The sequence below is a fragment of the Gopherus evgoodei genome, chromosome 7 (genome assembly GCF_007399415.2).
Source record: "Gopherus evgoodei ecotype Sinaloan lineage chromosome 7, rGopEvg1_v1.p, whole genome shotgun sequence".
NCBI lineage: Eukaryota > Metazoa > Chordata > Testudines > Testudinidae > Gopherus > Gopherus evgoodei.
This window is the reverse complement of record NC_044328.1, coordinates 105,980,246-105,996,226: the sequence shown is the minus strand read 5'-3', so window position 1 is coordinate 105,996,226 and position 15,981 is coordinate 105,980,246. Positions and strand designations below refer to the sequence as shown.

Below are 15,981 nucleotides of genomic sequence, written 5' to 3'. Positions count from 1 at the left end.
ATGTCAATCAGAACACTCATTTTCTGTAAACTTACTATTGTTTTCTTTAGCTTCTTAGATCAATAAGGATGTTAATGAGCCTAAATTTTTGTTCACATGATATACCTCTGTTCATGGGTATTACTAGTGATTTGTTTCCTGGTGTTAAGCTTCCTGAAGCAGACTACAATGTAAGTACATTTATAAGGTAACTTTTTTTTACTAATACTCATGGCACTGCATCATTTGTAATTAATGCAGTACTCTATTTCGAATTGCAAAATGAGGCCCAGTGAAATGGAATTTGTATCAAACAAAATTCACTGGGTTTTCTTTTGAACCCAAACCCAGCCTTGAGGCTCTCATCATTTGCAGATTTGGATTTATCTTTGTAGTTTTGGCCCATTTATACCTCAGCCCCTAAAAAATCCAAGACTCCTCTTACCTTAAACAGCCTTTTTGGATGTATACAGTATGAAATCCACCCCACTTCCCCTGGATTTTAGTGTCTTTTGTGACTTGCTGGTTCCCTCCCTAGCCTTTGGGGTTTTTACAAGTTATTAAACATGGTGAATCTTGCCATGATTAGTTAACTCTTCCTGTTCTTCTGCAGTGGGATGGTTGAGGACAGAGATGGCCAGGCTGGCTGCTTCCCCTGTCAGGAAACTGGGTGAGGTAGCTGGCCTCCCAGTCCCCTTTTTCCACCAAAGGGAAAAAAAATAAAATGCAGGTGGGAGTCAAGCTGATGTCTTTTCCTAGAAGACTTCACACAAGTTCACTTGGAAGTTCTAAATTTGTGGAAACCTGAAATTCCTAGTGAACCTGGAAGATTGTACTGCTGCAAACCCAACTTATTGTAGGTTCATGAAATGCACATGCTTCTATGATAGTGTAAACCATGTGGGATGTTTTCAATACACCAGAACAACCTTGGCAGAAGGGGAAATCCTTGTCTTCTATTATCTTCCATACAGGGCCATCCTTACCATAGTAAAGTATGCAGCTGTGTAGGGCACCAGGGAATTTGGGGCACCACATTTTCTGGTGCCCTGTGCAGCTGCGTAATGCTCCAGAACCAGCCCCAGCCCTGTCCCTTCTCGCCCCCTAATCTGCCCTTTCCCCAAAGCCTCCGCCCCAGCCCCACCCCCACTCCCTTGAGGACTGTTGCAGGAAATGGGCCTGCACTCACAGCCATGGTAAGTGGAGCGACCCGTCCCCAGCCTGCACCACTTCCCTGGCGAGTGCTGGGGGCCGGTTCCCCCCTGTCCAGGAGCCAGGGGAGCAGAAACAAAGTGGGCTGGGGCCGGGCGACAGTTTCCCCTGCTGCCCAGCCCTCTCCCAACTGAGGCCTGGGGCCAGTCCCCCCTCGCCCCCCTGCTGAGGCCTGGGGCCAGCCCCCACTCAGAGGCCTGGAGCCCACGCAGCCCCCCACTGAGGGGGAGGAGGGGCTGCGGAGGGCATCAAAATGGCTAGGGACGGGCCCTGCTTCACAATACAGTAATTGGAGTGGGTGGGGTGAAAGCAGAGGCAGATGTTCAATAAAGAAGGTGAAGATTTTGTTTTCCTTACCCACACAATACCTTCTGTGTGCAGTTACAGCACAGGATCATTAGCTCTTTTTGTAGGGAGTTTACAGTTTAAACACTACAACGGCACAACTGCAGCACTTCAGTGTAGACATTTACTCCAGTGATAGGAGGGATTCTCTCACTGTGTTGTAAATCCACCTCCTCAAGAGGTGGTTAGCTTTGTCAATGGAAAATTCTTCTATCAACCAAGTGCTGTCTACATGGCAACTTATTTCAGCTTAATTACGTTGCTCAGGGTATGTGTGGATTTTTTGCGCTTCTGAACAACAGAGGTGGGTCAGTCTAATTTTCTAGTGCAGTGCTCAGTATTAGGCTTTGAGATAGAGAGGATTTCTTTGTACTGGATAAGCCAAGTCACTACTATATACAACACAAGAACATAAACATCACTAAAGGCCCATTAATATCCCAATAGAGAAGTTGAAAAATTAGCCTTATATTTGACTAGAGTAACTATTTTGTTAAGTAACAGCATCTTAAATTCTGCACGTCAGTAAATAGTGCTCTAGTCCAGGGCATGTCTACTAGGAACTTTCAGAAAGTTAAGAGAATGTTAAAATCTGAAAGCTAAAGCATTTTAGTTAAACCCTGTGGGATATTCTCATTCAGAAGTAAGGTGCTCTTAGTTTTCTTTAGCCTAAATCCCAGAGGATTCAGTAATATGAATTTGAATCTGTTATCCACAAATGTAGTAAAACATACTGAGGGTGGGGTGGAAGTTGTTTGGGGCACTAATCGAATATGGAATGATAAATGATACATGTTCCTTTTATTCATAAATATAAATTATATGGCTTATAAAGGATGTTGTAAGTATGTAATATGTAATCAGAAAATCTATTTTTGAAGAGTATTATCGTATGAAAAGGTTTTATTTTGTTTTGATTTTAGGATTTTCTGGAGTTTCCAATGAATGCTGTGTTATAAATAATATCCAGCTGTTAAAGTTTTTCATTGAAAAAATGATCCAAACCTATGAAATGATGATTGTTAGACAGGGTAAGATTAAAGTGCCTATTTCACAAGTACTACAGGTTGTAGTTATGTTTTTTGTAATAGCCAATAGAGAATATTTATGGAAATAGACTAAGAAATTATTTCCACTTTTAAGAAGGACAAACAGTGATTATTTAAATCAAATATAGAAAATCCCAAGGGTCTCTGTATGCTGCAGAATTTTTATATTGGTACATTTGGATATCCTAATTTTTAATGCAAATTTGGTTCCCAAGAAAGTGGAGTCTCTGAAGCCAGGCGTATTTGATCCAATGCTCCCTTTGAGTTCGGTAGCAGTTTTGCCTGTTTAATGTTTGCAGCTTGGGTCCAGGTTGTGGAGAGGAGTTATAGCTGTAAAAACTTGCCTGTGTTAAAATATTAGCCCACCAGATCTCTGCCATTTTAGTCTTTTCCTTTTTTTGAGGAGCAAGTATGTGATGGTAATATTTGTACAGTACCTCACAAGAAATAAAAACATATACTTAGCTCTAATGTGTGGCTTTGCATATTCAAAACTCTTTGCAAACATTGACTAGTTAGTCCTTCAAAATACCCTGAAACAGAGAGAAATTAACAAACTTTTATTCTGAGTTGTGACTGAAGATTTTTGTTTTAGTGCAGGTTCCTTATCTATTTTTGTCTTCTAGAATTTTATGATAATCTTTTCTAGACAGCAAAGAAAATTAGAGAATAAGTGTAGGCCCAATTCTGCAAATAAATGTACTAGTGTGAATCCCTGCTGCTGCAGAGTCCAGTTGAATCCATTTATGTATTTTAATTGTGCAATCAAATATATGCAGTTGCCTGAGCAAATGAAGTATTTGCATATGCAAATTACCATTTAGACTCCTAACTGGTTATTTTGGACTTATAAAATACTTGATTGGTATGGGTAACTGTGGTAATAGTGCACACAATGCAAGCACATATATTTTTGTATTGACCTCCTAAAAACATAGTTCCTAATCACTGTAATATATTCTACACTATAATTTTTGCTACATATAGAGTCAGATCCACTTAAGCATCTGCTTAATATTAAGCATAAGTAGTTCCCATTGAGGCCAGTTGGCTGGATCAGTGCCATAAAATCTATATTTGATGAAGTTAAGATTTGTAATAATAATTTTCTTTTATCCATAGCTTTATGCTTGTTGGAGAGCCTTTTTCTGGGAAGACCAAAGTTCTACAGTTGTTGGCGGATACACTAACCCTTATGAATGAACGAGGATATGGGGAAGAAGAAAAAGTGATTTTTAGAACTGTGAATCCAAAATCTATTACCATGGGTCAACTTTTTGGACAATTTGATATGGTATCTCATGAGGTATTGTGTTTTATATGATTGTTTTAGAAAATATTGTATAGCAATTGGCCACATTCCTCCACTGGTTATGCGTGTGCAACCCCGATGGCTTTGATAGGTTTGAATGGGTATATCTATGTCTTCACTGCAGGGTGCTCTTATTCGCGTGTTGCCCCTAAACCCCTTCTATCCACAGAGGGTTAGGGGCAACAATTCCCTCAACTAAGTTTGGTGGTTCTTTAAACCTGGGCTAGCTGGCCTTGCTAAGGGTATAGGCCAGAGCCTGGATGCTGCTGTTGCTTATGCTGGTAATCCACCCACTCTTCAGTGAGGATTCATGCTAAATCATCAAGTGCTGATAGTACTCCAGTACTTTTCCCATGATTTCCCCAGTGTACTGAGAAGGACAGGCAGGTTCTTCCACAGTTCATTGAGCAGCTCAGCTTACTGTAGCACAAAGAACCATGTGAGTTGCCCCAGAAAACTGACCAGCATACCCTGAGGCAGGGCCGGCTCCAGGCACCAGCATTCCAAGCAGGTGCTTGGGGCAGCAGTCTGCAAGGGACAGCAATCCGTGTGTTTTTGCCCCCAAGCAGCGCGCTGAATTGCCACCACAGACGGCGGGGGCAGTCCGTGTGCCGTTACGGTGGCATGCGCGTTTCTGCGATGGTGGCAATTTGGCAACAGCTTCTATATTCAGCTGTCCGCTGGCAGTGCAGCTGCTGTCTTCTGGCTGACGACAGAAGCTGCCACCAAATTGCTGCCACCACGGAAATGCGCATGCCACTCTAACCGCACACGGACTGCCCCCGCCGTCCGCAACGGCAGTTTGGCACGCTGCTTGGGGCGGCGAAAACAGTGGAGCGGTCCTGCCCTGAGGGAGCATAGCAGTACTAGTGAGGACACAGTAACACGGGTGTGGTTTTGCAGTGTGGCTGCTCACATCAGGCTAGCCTGACTTGGGTGGTCAGACGCTGGTGTTGATCACTCGAGTTTACTCCCGTGAAGACATACCCTGAGAGCAGAATTTTTTTAAATTATGAATAACTGGACCAAAGGCAAATATACATTGTTATGGCAAAGGTTGCTAATGGCTGCATGTTAGGGGTCACTGATGTATAAATCCTCAGGATGAAACTCCCTACATTAAGAGCTAAAGATGCTGTGCTGTAACCGCACACAGAAGGTATTGTGTGGGTTAAAGTGCTCTTCTCTGTATGGCAGTAGAGGTGCTGAGGTCCTGCAGAGCAGCTGTGCGGAAGCAGGGTAGACCCCCAGGCTCGTCTTCAGGGCTACGTGGTCTCCATGTGCAGCTTTGGCATAGTCTACACACAGTTTTTTGTAGTGCTTTAATATTTTTGGTTGGGGTGTGATTTTTATTTCCACTGTAGTTAACTCAGCACAGCCCCTAGTGTGGAAGCAGGTATACCAGTATAACGGTGCTTATACTAGAATAGCTTATTTCTATAAATGTATGGAATGAGCTATAGTGATATAAGTATATTTATATAGATATAACTGCATCTACACTAGGGAGTTTTACCAGTTTAACTATGTCAGTTTCTAAACCAATATAATAAAGCAATACAAAAACTGTGTAGATAAACAGTTGGTCTAGAGTTTCCAGTATATAAAACTCAGAGGGTGACACAAGAAGAGAGGCAGGCCAGTCTGTGAAGTAGTGAAATTTGTATGACGCATTGGAGGGAGAGAGAGAGAGAGAGGTGCAAATAGCTGCTTTTTCATGGCCGCACAGAAAGAAAAACAAGATGTAATGGATGTGGTTTAATTAGGCCACAACTTTATTCACTTAACATATCTGGGGAATACCAGGCAATAAATCATGCAGTGCAGGTCATCATTTATTCCTAATCAGTTCTACCTGTTTGGGAGGGCTCCCATCAGCCCTCCCCCTTCCCAACCTGGTTCCTGTCCATTGTTGGGACGTTGCTGCCTTCCCCTTGTGAGAAGGCTAAGGTTCTGGAAAAAGGAATGTTGTCTCCATTTGTACCAAACCCCTTTTCCCCAGGATGTCTTCCCTAAATCTTCTTCCACCTCATGTTATCAGGAAATGTATCCCCTCTGTGATGAGTACCTGCACTAGATACCCACCATAAAGAGGCACCAGGAATTAGTGTGGCTGCTTTTAGAGACAAGGAAGAGGTGCCTATTTCAATTTTTCTGCAAGAGTTGCCTGTGTGCTCTTCTCTACCACCCCTTGTCTGAGGAAACAAGACTTGTGTAATTTTGTAAACAAATTACACTAAGACAATACCTGATTTTTTTGTCACCAGTTTCTGTTCCAGATGGAAACTGAGGCCACGTCTACACTTACTGGTAGATCAGCACTGCTGCAATTGATGCAGCAGTGTCGATTTAGTGGGTCTGGTGAAGACCTGCTAAGTCGATGGCAGAGTGCTCTCCCGTTGACTCCCAGTATTCTAGCTCCCTGAGAAGAGTAAGGTAAGTCGACAGGAGAGCATCTCCCATTGACACAGCAGGGTGTAGGACACTGTGGTAAGTCGACTAAGCTAATAATTCTTAACACTTCTCAATGTTTTTACTTAGTTCTTCTCTGTTTTGTTCATTAACATGAGCTAAATAGAGCCCTGATCCAAAGTACATAACCATGTCAGTACTCCCATTGACTTCAGATTTAGAATTTTTAAAAATGCTCGTTTCCATTTTTTTCCTGGTCTAGTGGACAGATGGTATTGTTGCCAATACTTTCCGAGAATTTGCTTTAGCTGAGACATCTGAACGCAAATGGGTTGTTTTTGATGGTCCTATTGATACTCTGTGGATAGAAAGTATGAACACAGTACTGGATGACAACAAAAAGGTAAAACATAGGTGTTATAAATGTCTAAAGAAAATGTTGTGCCATTTAAGAAACATAATTCTGCATATAAAAGGAAACAGCACTTGTAGCTATACCTGCACCTGAGGTAGAATGGAACCAGTTGAATAGGCTTGTGATAACTTGTGTTTTATGAGAGAGAGAGATGTCAGGAGAGTGTTTGTGGGATTTTGTGGTTGGTTGTTTATATCGTAGAATAAGGTATTTAATTTGATCACATTTCTTAATCAAACATATGTTCTAATCTTGTCACAAAAATGCTAAATTTATAAATGGGATTTAAAAGAAAAAAATACTTGAAGTTTAATGATATTCTTCTCTGGAAGATTACAACCCAAAATTTCAAAAATGGTCTCCAGTTGTGAGTGTCTATATTTTTGTATGCCCAACTGCAGACACACGGGACCTGATTTTTAAAGTTTGCGTGTGTACTCACAACTCCCACTGATTTCAGTTAGAGTTGTGAGTGCACAGCATCTCTGAAAAACAGCCCCTAGGTATCCCAAGTTAGGTACCCAAATCAGAGGCCACTTGTGCAGCCTATACTATTTTGGTGTGGTGTCTCGTGGTATCTACATCAGGCTATCCCTGTGCTGTGTTAGTAGCACAGGCTGAGGCAGACTTATGTCCTACATTGTGTGAGTTAGACCCTTGCCATCCTCTTCTGTTCCCATCCAGTGCAGGAAGATACCAGCTTTAAGTGGTGGGTAGACCTAGCAGGTGGCAGTGCTGAGAACTGTGGCTGCTGCTATAGTTGTGCTGAGTCTCAGGAACTGAACTTTTAATTACTGATGAGCAGTCCAGAAACTGCCTAGACAACTTCACTGGTCATGAAAATAATTGTCATGGGGTTTTCCTGGAAAAACTTGAAACTTTGCTGTTTGAAGCATGAGTTTCTCCTAGTTTATTAAACATTTTCATCCATATTTTTTCTTGTTGAAAAATAAATATGTAAAACTTCAGTAGTTTTGTGATGCTTACAGAAAGGGCAATGGGTCTGATTCACTTCTCACACTAGTATAAATAAGAAGTAACTCTATTGAAGTCAATATATTAATTAGTGTAAAGCTGGTACACCTCTACCCCGATATAATGCGTCTCGATATAACACGAATTCGGATATAACGCGGTAAGCAGCGCTCCGGGGGTGTGGGGCTGTGTACTCAGTGGATCAGAGCAAGTTCGATATAACGCGGTTTCACCTATAATGCGGTGTAAGATTTTTTTGGCTCCTGATGACAGCATTATATTGGGGTAGAGGTGTATAAGTGAGAAAATCAGGTTCGATATTAGTCCTTACCTGTGATTTCCTCTTCTAGCAGGTGTCTGAAAGATCATTGAGTCCTGTAATACAGCTACAATTCTATTTCCTCAATTAATAGACACATGATGTGAATGGCGAAAGCACAGAATTTGGCCCAAAGAGAATAGAATTTGGTTACTATTTCAAATTATTGTTGTGTGTTGCAATAGGTAATGGCTTGTCTTTCCCATTTTACTATTGTAAACTTCACTCATTTGATATGGAGATCATCCAAAGATTAGAAACATATTAATATACAAGTGAAACAGATTGTTGTTATATAAGAGTTTTGCTAATATTCATAACCATGGTTATAAATTAACTCTTCTTCATATTTAGCTTTGTTGATGAGTGGGAAATCATCCAGATGTCTCCTCAGATGAGTCTGATCTTTGAAACAATGGACCTTTCCCAGGCTTCAGTAAGTTTAAAAGTAATCCATAATTACACAATTATACAATATAATGATGCATGGGCGTGGCCTTAAAGTGAATTTACTATTCTTCTTTAGCCAGCTACAGTCAGTCGTTGTGGCATGATTCTTTGGAGCCATACAGCTAGGCTGGATGCCTCTTGTAACCTCTTGGTGAACAGCTTACCTGAACCCTGAGGCAAAAGGAACAGCAAGATCTTCTGCAAGAACTTTTTAACTGGTTAATACCACCAGCTTTAAGATTTCGTAAACAACAGTGCAAGGTATTTTTTTGTTTTTATTTAGACCACCAATAATTATGTTGATGTTTCCAGTCCACTCTCTGTGTCCTGTGACAGAATACTCAGCGGATGGCCATGGCAGATTTTGCCTATGCAGCAGACGCATCTGATTTTGAGGAGGGCAATACTTTGCCCCATTTGGAAAACTTGACAAAGAATATTAGGTGAAATTGTAGGTAAAAGATATTTAAAAGCTAACCATTATCGTAATGAGTGAAAAGTAATCTCACAGAAGTTTGAGGGGAGGGAAGAGGATTGTTTTATGTTAGGGAAAGCGTTTATGTGATGCCCCACATGCCATACATAAGTGGTGCTCCTCATGCTGCATCTATATCATGTATTAATTGTGTCTAATTTTTTTAAAGATGCATTATTGTCATAATAATATACAGATTAAGAGGGTGGCTTTTCAGGGACAGGACAAGGGAAAGGATTTTGAAACTAAAAGAAAAACACTGACCCTAAGTCTTTTGTTTAGAGCCAATATATAATTTAATTGTTTTTCCAAAAGATATAGTAAAATTTTGTGAGAAGTATTTGATACTGTGATATCAATCATTTTCCATTCTTTGTGTCTTGTAGGAGTGGTTCCCACAAGCAACAGCAATGCTGTAGTGTCTCTCAGTCGACTTTTTGAAATGTACTTTGTCAAACTGTGCAACAGAATCCTACCAACAAAAACATCCGCACGTGGATTATGGTTGGTCTTTTACTGGATGTATTTTAATAAGGAAAAAAACCAAATAATTGGTAACAGGTCTCTTGCAATAATTAATCTCTTCATCTTGGCTTTCCTGCAATAAGTGCATCACACCACATGAGCAAGCATACACATCCATACACTTCGTTTGCGCACACACACACACTTCTGCTAACTATTCAAGTTCACTTAACTTGGTAAGTGAAAGAAGAGAGTTGAGAGACTGTTTTGTTGCTACTTTTCTAAAACTTGGGAGGTGCTCAAACACTACAGTGATAAGGGATTTATAAGTACCTAGACAGATATATTTCAACCATTTTCCTATCTGTTGTCAATTAATTTAGAATATTTGTTTTAACTAACTCATGTTTTAAGACTAAGCAGCTAGCTAAGGGCAGGTGCATGATCACATGTTGGGTAAGAATGATGTGCACATGATAGCAATGCATTTGTCAGGTTGTACAGAAGTTTCATGGTATGAGAACAGCAATTTCTGAGGCATACATTAATCTTAAAATGTTCTTTAGAGATTGACATGAATAGAGAGGTCCAAATGAATATCTGTCTGAAATGATGCTTGGGATCTGCAGCTGTTTACAAATGCTTATGCTTTGCTTTTCTTGTCTTATGGTCTTAGTAGAATCCATACATGAAATTAATCTCTAGTGCAAGGGGCACCACAAAGTGCTTAAAACTAAGCCTACATAAGGGCTCTGCTGGGGTCTGCTAGATGAGTGGCCATGCTGTGGAGTAGCCTCAAGACTGCCCCATGCAGGGCCAGTTCAGAAGCTCACCAAGGAGATGGGCTGTGTGAGTGGGCTGTGGGTGGGGTCATGGGTGGGGTTGTGCCCCACGCAATTAACATGAAGGGTTGTGTCTGTTGTTCCTGTGGGACAGCACTGAGCCCTGGCCCTGGCTTGATAGAGGGAGTACATTTCAAATCCTGCACTTCACTATGTAGAGCCTGACTACTCAAGCTTTTTGTAGGGGGGAGTGAATTTCACTCTTTGAGACTATTTACAGCATCACATATTCGTTTAAAGTCATCAGGGATTTGATACCGTGTTTTATTTGTGCAGTAGAATGTAGTGAATTCTGTGTTGAAGAAGTTCTGCCCTGGTCTACACTATGCATTTAAACCGATTTAGCAGCGTTAAACCGATTTAACGCTGTACCCATCCACACAACAAGGTCCTTTATATCGATATAAAGGGGTCTTTACATTGGTTTCTGTACTCCTCCCCGACGAGAGGAGTAGCGCTAAAATCGGTCTTACCATATCGGATTAGGGTTAGTGTGTCGCAAATCGATGGTGTTGGCCTCCGGGCGGTATCCCAAAGTACACCACTGTGACCGCTCTGGACAGCAATCTCAACTCTGATTCACTGGCCAGGTAGACAAGAAAAGCCCCGCGAACTTTTGAATTTCATTTCCTGTTTGGCCAGCGTGGAGCTCTGATCAGCACAGGTGACCACGCAGAGCTCATCAGCACAGGTAACAATGCAGTCTCCTGAGAATCGAAAAAGAGCTCCAGCATGGACCGCACGAGAGGTACTGGATCTGATCGCTATATGGAGAGAGGATTCTGTGCTAACAGAACTCTGTTCCAAAAGACGAAATGAAAAAATATTTGAAAAAATTTCCAAGGCCATGATGGAGAAAGGCCACACCAGGAACTCAGTGCAGTGCAGAGTGAAAGTTAAGGAGCTCAGACAAGCCTACCAGAAAACCAAAGAAGCAAACGGAAGGTCGAGGCAAGACTGAAAACATGCCTCTTTTATGCTGAGCTGCATGCAATTCTAGGGGGGTCTGCCACCACTACCCCACCCCTGTCCATGGATTCCTAGGTGGGGTTGGTAATCTCAGCCAAGCCTGAGGATTCTGTGGACGGGGAAGATGAGGAGGAGGAAGAGGAGGACGAGCTTGCAGAGAGCACAGAGCACTCCGTTAACCCCAACAGCCAGGAGCTTTTTCTCACCCAGACGGAATTACCCTCCCAGCCCTCCCAAGCCACTAGCTCAGACAGTGAAGCCATGGAAGCGACCTCTGGTGAGTGTACCTTTGTAAATATAAAACATGGTTTAAAAGCAAGTGTTTTTTAATGATTGATTTGCCCTAAGGACTTGGGATGCATTCGCGGCCAGTACAGTTATTGGAAAAGTTTGTTAACCTGTCTGGGGATGGAGCGGAAATCCTCCAGGGACATCTCCATGAAGCACTCCTGGAGGTACTCCAAAAGCCTTTGGCAGAAGGTTTCTGGGCAAGGCAGCCTTATTCGTCCACCATGGTAGGACACTTTACCATGCCATGCATGTAGCAAGTAATCGGGTATCATTGCATGACAAAGCCATAGCTGCGTATGGTCCCGGTGATTGCTGGTATTCAAGAAAACATCCGTTCTTTATCTCGCTGTGTTATCCTCAGGAGACGATATCGTTCATGGTAACCTGGTTCTGAAATTCAGGAATTTAAGTAAGGGGACAGAGATGGCCATTCTTACTGGGCCTTTTTGCCTGTTGCTTAAAAAAATCCTTCCTTGCACGTAGCCAAGCGGTGGGAGGGGAATAGCGCTGAGCTTTTTTCGCGTTTGGCTATCAGGGATCTTCCCTGGTACCAGCCACACGGTCGGGGGGAGGAAGTGGGGTGATTAGCAGTGATCTTCCATGATACCAGCCATGGGTGGGGAGATGGGTAAAGCAACTCATCCCACAGAATTATGGGGCGGTGGCTTCTGCTGCTGCATGTTAACAGGAAAGAAGCATCACTGAATGGGATTTGCTTGGTATTTGGGAATGAGGGCACTGTGTATATGACGGCTGCAGAGAAGCCAAAGTACAGTGGCTTACCGTGGCCACATGCAAGCTGAATTCTGATGACTGGGCCTGCGTCTGTGAGATCTGTAACACCAGAGCTGTAGGCACTCAATATTAAGATGCAAAATGCGACCTTATAGTGAAATCACATGTGCTATGTAAGGTGAATAGTGTTGTTCATTGTGAAAGAGTATAACCATTGTTCTGTAAAATATATCTTTTTAAATACTTTAAATACTTCTCTCCCTTTTTTCCCTCCCTCATGCAGCTGCACATTCTTCACAGGAGGGACCAACGTGAGGATAGGAGGGACGCTCGAGATGAGAGGTGGCGGCAGGAACATCAGAGGTGTAGGCAGGAAGATCAGCGGTGGCGGGATGCAACGCTGGGGCTGCTGCGTGATCAAACTGATGTCCTCTGACGTCTGGTGGAGCTTGAGGAAGAGCAGTGGGGTCACAGAGTGCCGCTGCAGCCCCTGTGTAACCACCCTCACCACTCACCATGTTCCATGTCTTCCTCACCCAGACGTGTAAGAACGCGTGGGGGAAGTCTTCGTGCACCCGCCCACTCCACCCCCATGGACAGCCCAACCAAAAGGCTGTCATTACATTGAAATGTTTTTAGTAGCCTTTTCCTTCCCTCCTATCCTCCTGCCAAACCACACCCGGGGTACCTTGTCATTTTTCTCTCTCTCTTTTTATAATGACTTTTTAATAAAGAATACATGACTTTTAAAACGATAGTGACTTTATTTCCTTAAGCAAGCTATAATCGAAGGGGGAGGGTGGGTTGCTTACAGGGAATGAGTCAATCAAGGGGGGAGTTCATCAATGGGAAACAAACACAACAGTTACACCGTACCTGGCCCATGATGAAACTCGTTTTCAAAGCTTCTCTGATGCACATCTCTTCCTAGTGTACTCTTTTAATTGCCCTGGTGTCTGGCTGCATGTAATCAGCAGCCAGGTGATTTGCCTCAGCCTCCCACCCCGCCATAAAGGTCTCCCCCTTACTCTCACAGAGATTGTGGAGCACACAGCAAGCAGCAATAGCAGTGGGGACATTGGTTTGGCTGAGGTCTGATCGAGTCAGTAATGTGCGCCTTTAAATGGCCAAATGCACATTCTACCACCATTCTGCACTTGCTCAGCCTGTAGTGGAACCGCTCCTGACCACTGTCCAGGCTGCCTGTGTATGGCTTCATGAGCCATGGCATCAAGGGTTAGGCTGCGTCCCCCAGGATAACTACAGGCATTTCAACATCCCCAACTGTTATTTTCTGGTCTGGGAAGTAATTCCCTTGCTGCAGCCATTTAAACAGAGTAGTGTTCCTGAAGACGCGAGCGTCATGAACCCTTTCTGGCCATCACACGTGGATGTTGGTGAAACGTCCCTTGTGATCCACCAGTGCTTGCAGCACCATTGAAAAGTATCCCTTGCGGTTTACGTACTGGGTGCCCTGGTGCTCCGGTGCCAAGATAGGGATATGGGTTCCATCTATCGCCCCCCCCCCCCCACAGTTAGGGAATCCCATTGCAGGCAAAGCCATCCCACTATGACCTGCACAATTTCCCAGAGTCACAACCTTTTGTAGCAGCAGGCTTAATGATTGCTTTGGCTACTTGCAACACAGCATCCCCCACAGTAGATTTGCCCACTCCAAATTGATTCCAGACTGACCGGTAACTGTCTGGCGTTGCAAGCTCCCAGAAGGCTATTGCCACTCACTTCTCAACTGTGAGGGCTGCAATCATCTTGGTATTCTGGTGTTTCAGGGCAGGGGAAAGCAAGTCACAAAGTTCCATGAAAGTGCTCTTACGCGTGCGAAAGTTTCGCAGCCACTGCGAATCGTCCCACACCTGCAAAACTATGTGGTCCCACCAGTCTGTGTCTGTTTCCAGGCCCAAACGGCGTTCAATAGCTAGAACCTGCTCCATTACCAGCAGGCTCTCCAAAGCTCAGGGGCCCAAGGTTTGAGAGAATTCTGTGTCCATGTCCTCATCACTCTCGTCGCCGCGCTGCCGTAGCCGCCTCCTCCTCCTCGCCTAGCTTTGCAGGTCCCGGTTCAGCATAGACTGCATGAGAATGCGCGAGGTGTTTACAACGTCCATGATTGCGGTATTGATCTGAACAGGGTCCATGCTTGCCGTGCTATGGCGTCTGTACAGTTCACCTAGGAAAAAAGGGCGCAAAACGGTTGCCTGCTGCTTTCAGAGAGGGAGGGAGTGAGGCTGTACCCAGAACCACCCGCGACAATGATTTTTGCCCCATCAGGCACTGGGATCTCAACCCAGAATTCCAAGGGTCGGGGGAGACTGCGGGAACTATGGGATAGCTACGGGATAGCTACCCACAGTGCAATGCTCCAGAAATCGACGCTAGCCTCAGACCATGGACGCACACCACCAAATTAATGTGCCTAGTGTGGCTGCGCGCACTCGACTTTATGCAACCTGTTTTACAAAACCGGTTTATGTAAAATCAGAATAATCCCATAGTGTACACGTATCCTCAGATAAACTATAACTGATTAGTGTAGACATATCCTCAGTCTCTGCTTCTTTTCAAAGTCACATTCAGGTACTTAGATACCACGGTGATAAGTGTGGTTGCTTCTCTGGCTTTCTCCTCCTAAAACAGACACATACCCCTTGCAAACACAAAACTCTAGTCCTAGTGTTGGCAATCAAAGAATCCCATCAATCCACATGGCTCAGTGCCTCATTTGGTATCCTCAGTTGTTTCCAGCTGTCTCACTGCACAAAAGGACTTAATTGCTTCTTCTGCTGAACCTGAAAGAAGAGGACTTATCCTTAACTAGATTTGTGACTGTCTTAGGCGCAAAGACCCACACGATGGTCGCCATTAGCACTTTTCAACATAATAGTATTCTTTGTAGTTTTATGTGTTGATCAGACCATACAGTAGTTATCATTTTAGAATGGTAATTGTTTATCTCCTTGTACTCACAGGCTTGCTTGCTTTCTCCATGTTTGGTCCATTGGTGGAACTTGTGACAGTGACAGCCAAGTCCTTTTTGATATCTTTATGAGGGATATTCTAGCAGGAAAGTCTGAGGCTCATCCAGTGCCAGCAGCTGTGGGTAAATGGGACTGTCTCTTTGATGAGAAAGGCTTGGTCTATGACTATATGTATGAGGTATGAGATTTACTGATTGCTCATTTTAGAGTAGTTCAAATAGATCTTTAAATCTAAGAGAAGAAAGCAGCTAGGTGGAAATGTTAGCTTCTTAGAATCCTTTGGGAGCAGGATTGACTGGCTTTAATGGGAATAGGATTGGGCTCTTAATGGAGTAAATGAACAACTGTTGGTTGACAATACATTTATTTTATTTAATAATCAGTTTTTCTTTTAAAAAGAATTAATACACTGACTTTCTAAACAGAGCTTTTTAGTAAATGTCTACCCAGTCTACATAAGGCCTGTCTAGACTGTGCTGCATTTCAGTTCAGCTGCAGCTGAGGCCCTTGGAGTTTTTGAGTTTCATATAGAGGAAAGCACATGCTTAAAATTTAAGCACGTTCATAAACCTGTTGTCTTCAATTGAACTAAGCATATGCTTATATAGTAAGCACAACATATGTAAGTATTTCTTGGATAACAGGCCTAGAGAGGTAGGGAATGAAGGGGGTCTGAACATTCATTTCTAAAATGTCCTCCGCTCCTTTTAAAGTTTGATCATCACTAGTGCAATGAGAAA

At 43.2% G+C, this 15,981-nt stretch overlaps 1 protein-coding gene across 1 annotated transcript in view; it reads left to right on the top strand.

The window, feature by feature from the left end:
• The window catches only part of DNAH12 (dynein axonemal heavy chain 12), a 167,079-nt gene that overhangs the window by 52,463 nt on the left and 98,635 nt on the right, over window positions 1-15,981 (top strand). The window contains 15 exon segments of the mRNA XM_030570491.1: window positions 51-170; window positions 2,460-2,469; window positions 2,472-2,563; window positions 3,703-3,891; window positions 6,572-6,712; window positions 8,113-8,189; window positions 8,373-8,454; window positions 8,545-8,573; window positions 8,575-8,618; window positions 8,621-8,638; window positions 8,641-8,729; window positions 8,805-8,868; window positions 9,330-9,386; window positions 9,389-9,447; window positions 15,237-15,419. Coding sequence (XP_030426351.1) covers window positions 51-170; window positions 2,460-2,469; window positions 2,472-2,563; window positions 3,703-3,891; window positions 6,572-6,712; window positions 8,113-8,189; window positions 8,373-8,454; window positions 8,545-8,573; window positions 8,575-8,618; window positions 8,621-8,638; window positions 8,641-8,729; window positions 8,805-8,868; window positions 9,330-9,386; window positions 9,389-9,447; window positions 15,237-15,419 — 1,254 coding nt within the window.